The sequence below is a fragment of the Macaca fascicularis genome, chromosome 3 (genome assembly GCF_037993035.2).
Source record: "Macaca fascicularis isolate 582-1 chromosome 3, T2T-MFA8v1.1".
NCBI classification, from domain to species: domain Eukaryota; kingdom Metazoa; phylum Chordata; class Mammalia; order Primates; family Cercopithecidae; genus Macaca; species Macaca fascicularis.
The window spans coordinates 97,263,582-97,276,149 of NC_088377.1; the positions used below are offsets into that span (position 1 = coordinate 97,263,582).

The window sequence follows — 12,568 nt, forward strand, 5'->3', positions numbered from 1 at the left end:
CCTCCTGCCTCGGCCTTCCAAAGTACTGGGTTGACAGGCATGAGCCACCATGCCCAGCCTGTATACTTGATAACCATGTCAAGTTAATGAAAACAATCAAGCTCTCAACCAGCCTGGGCAACATGGCAAAACTCTGTTACTACAAAATTACAAAAATTAGCTGGGTGTGGTGGCACACACCAATAGTCCCAGCTACTCAGGAGGCTGAAGTCAGAGGACTGCCTGAGCCGGAGAGGTTGAGGTTGCAGTGAGCCAAGATCACAACACTGCACTCCAGCCTGGGTGACAGAGTGGGACCCTATCTTGAAAACAAAAAACAGAAAACAGAATCGAACATAGCCCTTATCAGAAACTACAAATGTGTCACAGGGACAACGTCTCCAATACCTAAAGAGAAGATATCTGCACATGAGGGACATGAGTATTCTGTTTTTATTTTTTAATTACTTTTTTTTTTTTTTTTGAGACAGGATCTTGCTCTGTCTCCCAGGCTGGAGTGAAGTGGTCTAGTCTCAGCTCACTGCAGCCTCAACCTCCTGGACTCAACTGATCCTCCCACCTCAGCCCCTCAAGTGGCTGGGGCTATAGCGTGCAATACTGTGCCTGGCTCATTTTTGTATTTTTAGTAGAGACTGGGTTTCACCACGTTGCCCAGGTTGGTCTCAAACTCCTGGGCTCCAGCGAACTGCCTGCCCTAGCCTCCCAAAGTGCTGAGCCACAGCACCCAGCCTGACGTGAAGATTCCGGTCGCCAGCAAAGCAGCATGCACACTGAGAGTAATGAATTCCGCAGTCTCTACCACAGCCCAACAAAAGGCCCCCAGTATCACCTCTGCTCACCACGCCACCCTGGTGAATACCTGGGTTTCCCAAGTGCTCCTGGCAGGAGCCCCAAGTCCACTCAGGGAGAGATACAGCCTGTGTGTAAACTGCCGAGTGAGTCTATTACCATGAGTTTGGTAAAAAGAGGAACCAATTCCCCACAGCATAATTATTGCAGAATAAAGTAATAAAACTTCATATGTCAAGTCCACTATCAAACTGGACCACGTGACCTGCACCCCTTCCCCACACCACCTGGTGCCGATGAGGCAGAAAGCCTGTCCTGAAAGAGCCAGTCGGTCCTGCCATTCCCTCACCCCACAGCCAGCGCATGACGTCCCGGAGAAGAGAGACCAGACCGCCGAGTGGAGCCGGGTCAATACACAGGCAGAGCTGTGGAGGTTCTCCCTTCTCAATACCCCTCAGAGACCACAAAGTCATGGGGCATGAAGAAAGAACCACAACAGATGTCCCTCCTCACCCAGGAAGCAGGAGATTGTCCACATAAATTCCCAGAGGAGGCTGTGAGTCCCTCTTCCCACCCACTAAGGACAGCACCCCACGCTGAGCAGCTCCAAGCCTCCTCCTGGTGCACTGGCCAGGAAGGCCTGGAGGGGAACACAGCAGGGAAGAGGAGGACCGTGCCGGCTCCCAGCATCTTCCAGCCAGAGCAGGGCTCACCCTCCCCAGATTCCCACCTGCAGGACCCTGGGGATCACCAGCAATGTGCAGTCACTACCAGACATTCAGGGAAGAGGAGGATACCTACGTGGTGGGCTCCCGACGAAGGGACACCAAGTGGTGAGAGAGACGGCAGGGACCCACAGTGGGGATTGCTGCCCTGCCCACTGGAATAGTCACAAAGATTCCATGGCAGAGGGGAGACAACAGACACCGAAGGCTGTGGGATCTGCCTCAGGGACAAGCACCGGGCTGGCAGCAAGGGCCAAGCCGAGAGGCAGGAAAGAGCCTCCGAAGGAGAGACGGAGTGGTGGAGTGGGCTTGATTGTAGCGAACGCTGAATAACTTTAAAAGTTAAAGACAAGTAAATGGAAAACCATCCTGTTCCCCAGTGGAAAAGCAAAGTCATCAGTCCTCCCCTAAACTAACTTATAAGTTCTTTTTCCTTTTCTTTTTTTGAGACAGAGTCTCACTCTGTCACTGAGGCTGGAATGCAACGGCGAGATCTCAGCTCACTGCAACCTTCGTCTCCGGAGTTCAAGTGATTCTCCTGCCGCAGCCTCCCAAGTAGTTGGGATTATAGGCATGCGCCACCACACTCAGCTAATTTTTGTATTTTCAGTAGAGATGGGGTTTCACCATGTTGGCCAGGCTTGTCTTGAATTCCTGTCCACAAGTGATCCACCTGCCTCAGCCTCCCAAAGTGCTAGGATTACAGGTGTGAGCCATCGTGCCTGGCCTGAGCCACCATGGCTGGGCCAAAGTAACTTACAAATTTTAAAGCAATTCCAATCAAAATCCCAGGGGTGTGTATCTGGTGGTGGTGGGAAGCTCAGTAAAGTAATGCTAAAATTCATCTGAAAAAAGAAACAATTAAGAATGCTGTTTTTAAGGTGCAGTATATAGCAAGCTACCATTCTTATAAAAAATTTAAAAAGGTAAATATATATATATATGTACTTCATTACATATGTATGGAAGACCTATGAAATTAATAACACTGGGCAGGGGACAATGGGTCACACTTGTAATCCCAGCACTTTGGGAGGCTGAGACAGGTGGATCACTTGAGGTCAGGAGTTCATGACCAGCCTGGCCCAACATGGTGAAACCCCACCTCTACTAAAAATACTAAAAAAATTAGCCAGGCCTGGTGGCATGTGCCTGAAAAAGAAATTAATAACACTGGTTCCCTATGAAGAGGGGAGGTTGGACAAGGATAGTAGGGAAATTTGTCACTGTATACCTTTCTATACTTCCAGGATTTTAAATCATTTCAATGCATCACTTAGTAGAAAAAAAAGTTATTTTTTAAAAAAGAAAAAGAATGCCCTCTACTATACAAATTAAAAAGCTAACACTAATTAATCATAGCTAAAGGTGTGATGTTGGCCTAGAAATAGATAGAAGGTAAAGGATAAAAATTCTACACAAAGACTCAAAAGTACATATAAGAATTTGGTTCATAACAAAAATCACATTTTAGAGCAGTAAGGAAATGATAGAGTCATGCATGAAGGATGTTGGAAAAACTAGCTAACCACCTGGAAAACAATAAAGTTAAATCCTTCCTGTCACAGTGATACCACAATAAATTCCAGACGGATTAAAGACTTAAATATGAAAGCATTTGTGAGCACAGAGAGGAACTGCGGAACGTTGTTAACACTGGTTATCTCATGCTAGTGAGAATGGAAGGGGCTGATAAGAAATTTACATTTTTTGCTATACATTTTTGCATTGTTTCCATTATGCAATTAGGACACATTACCTCTGGCCCGGAGTGGTGGCTCATGCCTGTAATCCCAGCACTCTGAGTGGCCCAGGCGAGTGGATCACTTGAGGCCAGGAGTTTGATACCAGTCAGGCCAACATGGTGAAACCTCATCTCTACTGAAAATACAAAAAAATTAGCCAGGCATGGTGGTGCACGCCTGTAGTCCCAGCTACTCAGGAGGCTGAGGCAGAAGAGAATTGCTTGAACCCAGGAGGTGGAGGTTGCAGTGGGCTGCAGTCACATCACTGCACTCCACCCTGGGCAACAGAGCGAGATTCTGTCTCAAAAAAAAAGAATATTAGTACCTTTGAAAATAAAAATTCTAATAAAGAATATCTTAAAGAATAAAGAAAAAAAAGCAACCAATAAAAGGCTTGAAGGAAATACAGGCAAACATTTATATACTCTAGGAAGAGGACAGACTTTGTAACAAGTCACCAAAGACAGGAACCATAATGAGGAAGTCTAATGTATTTAACAACATAAAAGGTTTACAGTTAAATGGGTCAAAAATCAAAACAACCAAAATTAACATGCAAATAAATTGAGGAAAATGTTTTTAATAATATGCAACCATAAAATAATTAATATTTTTAATGTGTAGAGCTCTTCAAATCAACAAGAAATAGACAAACGCCAATGCCCCAAATAGAAAAATAGGCAAAGGACGTGAACAGATAGTTCAAAAGAAGGTACTCAAACAAACATCCAAAGGAATTTCAAACCCAATAGCAATTGAAAATTCAGATTAAAACCATAGGTACCATTTATTTCTCCCATAAATTAGGCAACTTTTTTTGTTTTTGTTTTATTTTGTTTTTTGTTTTTTTTTGAGATGAAGTCTCCCCAGGCTGGAGTGCAGTGGCGTGATCTCGGTTCACTGCAACCTCCACCTCCTGGGTTCAAGCTATTCTCCTGCCTCAGCCTCCCGAGGAGCTGGTATTACAGGCATCTGCCATCACACCCGGCTAATTTTTGTTATTTTTCGTAGAGACGAGGTTTCACCATGTTGGCCAGGTTGGTCTCGAACTCCTGACCTCAGGTGATCCACCCACCGCAGCCTCCCAAAGTGCTGAGATTACAGGTGTGAGCCACCACGCCTGGCCTAGCCAAGATTATTTTTAAATGATACCTAGTGTTACTAAGTTTGCAGGGAATGGGATACTCTTAAACTGTGATGCTGAATAAAACCTTACTTGAGGGCAACTTGGTAGTATGTATCAAAAGGTGTAAAAATACACATAACTGCTGGGCACAGTGGTTCATGCCTGTAATCCCAGCACTTTGGGAGGTGAGGCGGGAGGGTCACTTGAGGTCAGGAGTTTAAGACCAGTCTGGCCAACATGGCAAAACCCTGTCTCTATCAAAAATACATAAATTAGCCTGGTGTGGTGGCAGGCGCCTGTAATCCTAGCTACTTGGGAGGCTGAGGCAGGAAAATCGCTTGAACCCAGCAGGTGGAGGTTGCAGTGAGCTGAAGTCGCACCACTGCACTCCAGCCTGGGCAACAGAGCAAGATTCTGTCTCAAAAAGAAAAAAAAAAAAAAAAAAGCAGGGCACGGTGGCTAACGCCTGTAATCCCAACACTTTGGAAGGCCGAGGCAGGCAGATCACCTGAGGTCAGGAGTTCAAGACCAGCCTGGCCAATATGACGAAACCCCCATCTTTACTAAAAATACAAAATTAGCTGGGAGTGGTGGTTCATGCCTGTAATCCCAGCTGCTAAGGAGGCTGAGACACAAGAATTGCTTGAATCCAGGAGGCAGAGGTTGCAGTGTGCCAAGATCACACCATTGCACTCCAACCTGGGCAAGAAGAGCGAAACTCCATCTCAAAAAAAAAAAAAAAAAAAAATACACATAACCTTTGACCCAGAGATTCTTCTAGAGATGTATCCCAGGGAAACAATCATATATTTTAAGATTTTCCTACAAAAATAATTACTGCAGCCTTAATTAAATGTCAAAATACAGGAAACATAAAGGATAAACAAGGATTGATTACCTAAATGTAGGCAAGTCTATACAATGAAATATATGCAGCTATTAGAATGGATTAGATCCCACTGTACTAAAACAGAAAGCTCTTTGAAACCTGAGAAAACTGTGGTTCCATTATGTGAACAGAAATCTGGTATACACAGAAAAATGGTCTTTCAATTGGAAATATAATTCCAGGGAATAAAGAATAGAACCACACTGGAATGCAACAAAGAATAATACACATGTGCACTAAATTATTTTTTTTTGGTAACAGAAGAAGATAAAAACAACTCAAATGTTCATCAATAGGAGAATGGTTATCTAAATACAATATACTCACCCAATGGGACACCATGTAGACGTAAAAAATAGAGCATTTTTCTCTATGTATTAGCATGGAAAAATCCCAGAGTAACAAAAATCCAGAACACCACTTTGTTCCCTAGTAATACTATATTCTGAAAGCCATATACTTTGGAGAGGAGAAAATAACATTTGTGTTTGCTTATATTTGCATTTTTAAAAATCTACACATTAGGCTGGGTGCAGTGGCTCACGACTGTAATCCCAGCACTTTGGGAGTCCACAAGTTCGAAACCAGCCTGGCCAATATGGTGAAACCCCGTCTCTACTAAAAATACAAAAATTAGCCAGGCATGGTGGTGTGTGCCTGTAACCCCAGCTACTTGGGAGGCTGAAACAGGAGAATCGCTTGAACCCGGGTGGCGGAGGTTGCAGTGAGCCAAGATTGCACCACTGCACTGCAGCCTGGGTGACAGAGTGAGACTCTGTCTCAAAAAAAAAAAAAAATCTAGACATTGGGAAAATTAAAAATAGAAGCCAATAAAAATGGTTAACTCTAAGTGGTAGGGGAGAGAGGGAGGTTAGGCAGACAGGAACAGGTATACAACATATCTTTTCTTTTTTTTTTTTTTTTTTTTTTTGAGACAGAGTCTCGCTCTGTTGCCCAGGCTGGAGTGCAGTGGCGTGATCTCAGCTCACTGCAACCTTGGGCTCCTGGGTTCAAGTCATTCTCCTGACTCAGCCTCCTGAGTAGCTGGGATTGTAGGCACCCGCCACCACGCCTGGCTAATTTACAACATATAATGCATACTTTGTTTTGGTTTTGAGCTATGTAACTATTACTCTGTCCCAAAAAATTTAAATGACAAATTTAAAAGAGATCCTAGGAACAAGAATGAATTATTCAAATGAAATAATGCCATATACAAATTCTTCTGTAATGGTTTTGGATGACTCCATTAACTAGAAGTCTATCACCTCAGAGAGACACGGAGGTTGCTGTCGCTACTTGTTTGCTCTACTGGGAGCTAAAGGAGTAGTTTCAAACAACACATGCCACTGGAATGAGCAAGACAGGCCAAATGCAAGCCATCTCTACAATTGCAGGCCATGCCTGATAAACAAAACAACACTTTGAACAACAAAGGAGGCCAGTAATTAGCCTCCATGGCACCCAGCATCCTGAAGGGAGCTGAATGCATCCAACCAGTGCCGCCCAGCTGATCAGCCACTGAAATTTGTAAAGCACTGTGACACATACCTTATCTCTTTAATCTAACCATCTACTTGACAAAGGTGCTGGAATAGGGAAAAATGAAGTCCAAGGCAGTCAAACGCTATCCAAAGTCATACAGCTAGTGCACCACAGGGGCTAGAGCCCAGCTCTCTTGGCATCAAGCACATTCTCTGCCCACTGTACCTCCTTGACATCACTTCTGGCCACTCCTCATCTTGGGCCCTATAATGAGGTTTATACCTGGACAGCTAAGCACAGTATAGGGGGATGGTGGGAGTCGAGGGTCTCTCCTGGCTTCCTGCAGAACCATCTAAAACAGCCCCCAAGAAAGAGATGGTTACAAGAGCCTATGAATAAATTTAAGCCCATCTCTACAAAAAATAAAACATTAGCCAAGCATGGTGGTACACGCCCACAGTCCTAGCAACTAAGGAGGCTGAGATGAGAGAATTGCTTGAGCCCAGGAGTTCAAGGTTGCAGAAAGCCACAATCATGCAGCTACACTGCACTCCAGACTGGATAATAGAACGAGACTCTGTCTCAAAAAAAAAAAAAAAAAAAAAAAAAAAAAGGAAAGAAAGGAAGGAAGGGAGGGAGGAAGGGAGGGAAGAACTAAGTATCAGAAAATAGAAACCTATATTAGAGATGAAAATGCCAACTATGAATCAGCATTGACAAAGTATTTAAATCACGGTCCAGCCAATGGCAGACTTTATTCAATACAACGTTCTGGTAATTGAAGACTTTAATCATTTCCTTACCTGGAATCAAAGAGGGTGCCATCCAGAAGCGTGCCATTGTAATGATACCTGAGAAAGTCCCCGCTTTGACTTATCCGCTCACAGTTTTCAGGTACTACCTTGTTCTCAATGGAAATGCTGTCCTTGGGGTTATGGAGGTCCAATAATGCAACATCAAACACCAGAGATGCCTGACCGGGAATGTCCTTCCCTAGAATGGAATGGGAGAAGATGATTAAATGGGACCCAGGATTTAGGACGTACTTTACAACTCAACAGCCTCGGGGTTGGTGTTATTCACTTCTTGAAGTTTTGAAGCCAAGGAAACAAATGTTCTTCCAGGTCTTGAATGGGCCCCCATAGTGTCCAACCATGGGCTGATGGTATAATCTAAAATCTGACTCAGCAAAATGAGAAAATTGATATTAATGACATAAGCAACCACCATGACCACATTTTCTGGGCTCATGCTGAAAAATCAAGGCTCTATGTAGGTGGGCATGCACCCACAAGCAAACCCAAATACATACCTCTGTGGGTTTCTGTTTGTGAATAAATGCAAACCACAGACATCTAAAGGAGGTAATTCCAAATCTCTGGTCTGGTTCTGGAGAACTGTACACAGTCTTGTTCTTTGGAACGAACAGTCAATTTTTTAGAGGCAAAAAGTAAAACTCAACGCCTTAAGTGTATCCAAAGCAAGATATAAATAACATGAAAGTTAGCAGAGATAACAGAGAAAAAATGGCACCCACAATCCAAAATATAAATAAATAGTCCTCAAATCACTTCTGTCTAACTTCTGGGTAGTACTGCTTCTCTTGGATGTTCCTGACAGTGGGAATATTTTGAATATCTGCAAAATGAAATCCACATGAAGAGATTACAGGACACTAGTTCTTCCTGCAAAGATCAATATCAACCAATAAATAACCCAAAATCCAGTAATTTGGGATAGTAGAAAGTTAACCAACAAACCAGTCCCTCACTTTTACTTGCCATTTGTTATACTATGCAAAGGAGTAGGCCCGGACAAGCAAACTAGATGCCACTAAGCCTGAGCTCCTTCCACTGGCCTTTGGCAAAGCCCACCCTGCATCTCCTTCCCCTCCAAGGAATGATGAAATCTGCTGAAAGCCGGCTGCTGAGTCAGCCCCTGGAATGCAAGGTGTGGTCAATCCCCAAATCACATGCGTGGGAGATAGAATATTAATCTGTGTGTGCTTTACTGTATCTTTTCATTTAAGATAAAAATGAAAGCCTTAAAAGTAACCATGGGGTTTAAATTTTTCTTTTCTTTTCTTTTCTTTTTGAGATGGAGTCTTGCTGTGTTGTCCAGGCTGGAGTGTAACGGCACAATCTCGGCTCACTGCAATTCTCCTGCCTCAGCTTCCCGAGTAGCTGGGATTACAGGCACCTGCCATCATGTCTGGCTAATTTTTGTATTTTTAGTAGCTGGGATTACAGGCACCTGCCATCATGCTGGCCAGGCTGCTCTCGAACTCCCGACCTCAGGCGATCCACCCTACTCAGCCTCCCAAAGTGCTGGGATTACAGGCGCAAGCCACCATGCCCGGCCTGGGGTTTCAATTTTTCTAGCATTAATGTGCACTAAATGAATAATGTTTTCTATAACAACTTAGCAGAGATATAATTCACATACCATACAGTTCAACCATTTAAAGTTACACTTGGATAGCCGAGCACAGTATTCAAGTATAAGCAATCAAAAATAACTATTCTAAATAAACTATTATTTGTTTAAAGTAAATAAATAATATTTCTCACATTAGGCTCACATCTGGTTTTGTTATGTGGCTGATGACAGAAGGATCTGGGAGCCAATGTGAATGAACTTCTTGGGGCCAAGGACAAGACCATTTGAACATCAGTAAGAAAACAGTAACTGCCAGGCACAGTGCCTCCCACCCATAATCCCAGCACTTTGGGAGGCTGAGGTGGGAGGATCACTTGAGTCCAGGATTTCAAAGTAATCCTTGGTAACATAGTGAGACACTGTCTCTAAAAAAATTTTTTTAACTAGCCAAGCATGGTGGCACACACCTGTAGTCCTAACTATTCGGGAGGCTGAAGCAGGAAGATCACCCAGGAGTTTGAGGTTATAGTGAGCTGTGATGGCGTCACTCCAGCCTGGGTGACAGAGTGAGAGCCTGTCTCTAAAAATAATAATAACAATATCTACATCTTGGTTGGGGGGAGAATTAAGACATGTTTATGGCACTGTTTTAAACTTTATTTTTCCTTTAGTAGGGAATTTCACCCCTAATACTCTTTTTAAGAAACCATCTGCAGATCCCCAGCATGTAAAATATATAAAAGTGGGCCAGGCACAGTGGTTCACACTTGTAATCCCAGCATTATGAGAGGCCGAGGTGGGTGGATGGCTTGACCTCAGCAGTTTGAGACCAGTCTGGCCAACATGGCGAAATGCTGTCTCTACTAAAAATACAAAAATTTGCCAGGCATGGTGGCATACGTCTGTAGTTCAAGCTACCCAGGAGGCTGAGGCAGGAGAATCTCTTGAATCCAGGAGGTAGAGATTGCAGTGAGCCGAAAGTGTACCACTGCACTCCAGTCTGGGCAACAGAGTGAGACTCTGTCTCCAAAAAAAAAAAAATTATATATATAAAAAAGTATATATATATGAGTATATGAGTATATATATGAGTATATGAGTGTGTGTGTATATATATATGAGTGTGTATGTATGTGTGTGTGTATATATATATGGAGGTAGAGACGAGAGACGGCTGAGCCCCACCACCTCAGGCTCCCTTCTCCTGCTCTGCTCCAGAGCCAGAAAACAACATCGAAAACATATTGGCTATTGTAAGTTGGGTATCACTATCAGTAAATTTCTTAAGAAGCATCATGTTCTCATTTATATCCTTAACTACGAAGTCATCTGCTGCATAATGAAGTTTTGGTCAACAACAGACCACATATATGAGAGTGGTCCCATGAGATTATCATATCATGTCTTTACTGTACCTTTTCTATGTTTAGATACACAAATTCTTGTCATTATGTTACAGTAGCTCACCTGTGAGTGAGTACACATGAGTACACAGTACACATGCTGTGCAGGTTTGCAGGCTAGAAGAACAGGTTACACCATACAGCCTAAGTGTGCAGTGGGCTATAGCACCTAGGATTGTGTAAGTGCACTCTATGGCATTTGCACAACAATGCAATTGCCTAATGATGCCTTTCTCAGAACATATCCCCATTATTAATCAACACATCACTGTATCCATCTGCTGTGTAAACGCCTACAGGTCTCTATGTTGTGTCAGCATGTCAATATGATTAAACGCACCTGAAATTCAAACATGAGTACCTGAGAAATTCTATTTATCAGTCAATATTATGTGTTTTCCTTCACAGGAAAACTACAAACAGGACACTGCTTCTAATTAATGTGTTTTCTAACATTACCCTTTGCTTTTGTCCATATGGAGTTAATGTCATAGGTAAAACCCATTGTAGAGGTGCAAATGGGGAGATCTGGCAATTCTGACATTATATGGCTGAATTTCTACCTTGATATCTGCAACTTTTATAGTGTCTAGTTCAAGTCTCATTTCACAAATGTTAAAGCCAGAGAGGTTGGTGGCCAAGGCCATAGCAGGTACGCCAGGAGCAGAGGAGGTTACTTATGAATGCCAATGACCATAAGTAAGTGGAAATTTCTGCAACTCAATCATCAGACAGCAGACAATCCAGACTAGCACTGTCAAATAGAACTTTCTGAGGGATGGAAATGATCTGGGTCTGTATTTGCACTGTCCAGTATGGTGGCCCTCAGCAACATGAGGCTATTAGGTACCTAAAATGTAGCAGTGCGACCAAGGAACTGAATTTTAAATTTTAGCTAATTTTAACTTGTTTCCATTTCAATATAAATAGCCACATGTAACTAGTGATTACCGTATTAGACAGTGTAGGTCTAGACCGAAAGGTCTAGTGGGTTTCATGTGGTGACAACTGAATTAACCACTGCAATAAAAATAAGGATAGGAGAGAGTGGCTCCAAGAAGGAGAAGGACTTACCATCTCCATCCTCTCCATAGGCCAAAAAAGGAGGAATGGTGATGATGCGCTTCTCACCCACACACATCCCCAGCAGCCCTTTATCCATTCCAGGAATCAGCCAGCCAATCCCCACATATGTGTCATACGTTTTCATGCGATTGTGACTGAAAGCCAATGAGAAAGGGAAAAAGTTCCACACCATGAGAATGTTTCCAACTCATCTCTCAGTACAGTTTTTGTTACCCAAATATCAGCTAAACAATGATCTCATACCCATCCCTAGAGATAGGCGTTTATGGATCTTTGCCCCCAAACTCAGGGCAAATGTCCTCAAGTTTAGAAAGAAATAAAAAGCATGCATTTATACCAGTGATAGATAAAAACAGGCCAGCTATTCCACTAATCAAACACGCTCTAATGAGAATAAATTGCAAAGGGTTCTCTGACGTGGCCCCGTGCTGCTCCATAGCTTCATATACATTCATCTTTCCCCTCCTGCTTCCGTGGGAAAACTATAAAAATGAACCAAAACGTGCATAAGCCTCCTGAAAAATAGATGCTTTCACGGCTGGGCGTGGTGGCTCACACCTGTAATCCCAGCACTTTGGGAGGCCAAGGCAGGCAGATCATGAGGTCAGGAGATCGAGACCATCCTGGCTAATATGGTGAAACCCCACCTCTACTAAAAATATAAAAAATTAGCTTGGCGTGGTGGCATGCACCTGTAGCCCCAGCTACTTGGGAGGCTGAGGCAGGAGAATCGCTTGAACCCAGGAGGTAGAGGTTGCAGTGAGCCAAGATCGTGCCACTGCACTCCAGACTGGGTGACAGGACGAGACTCCATCTCAAAAAAAAAAAACAAATAGAGCCTTTCACTTAATAATGAGATCTCAAAATACTGTTAAGTTAGATAAACATTGCTCTTCAATGTTTCTAAGATGTATTAAAATTTTGACTCTGGCACCAGAGAA

At 43.2% G+C, this 12,568-nt stretch overlaps 1 protein-coding gene across 1 annotated transcript in view; it reads right to left on the reverse strand.

Moving 5' to 3' along the window:
• FKBP9 (FKBP prolyl isomerase 9) overlaps positions 1–12,568 on the reverse strand; it is a 51,179-nt gene that overhangs the window by 21,808 nt on the left and 16,803 nt on the right. The window contains exons 4-5 of the mRNA XM_005549834.4: positions 11,616–11,761; positions 7,563–7,752 (exon numbers count right to left, since the gene is read on the reverse strand). Coding sequence (XP_005549891.3) covers positions 7,563–7,752; positions 11,616–11,761 — 336 coding nt within the window. The remainder of the gene's footprint in view (positions 1–7,562; positions 7,753–11,615; positions 11,762–12,568) is intronic.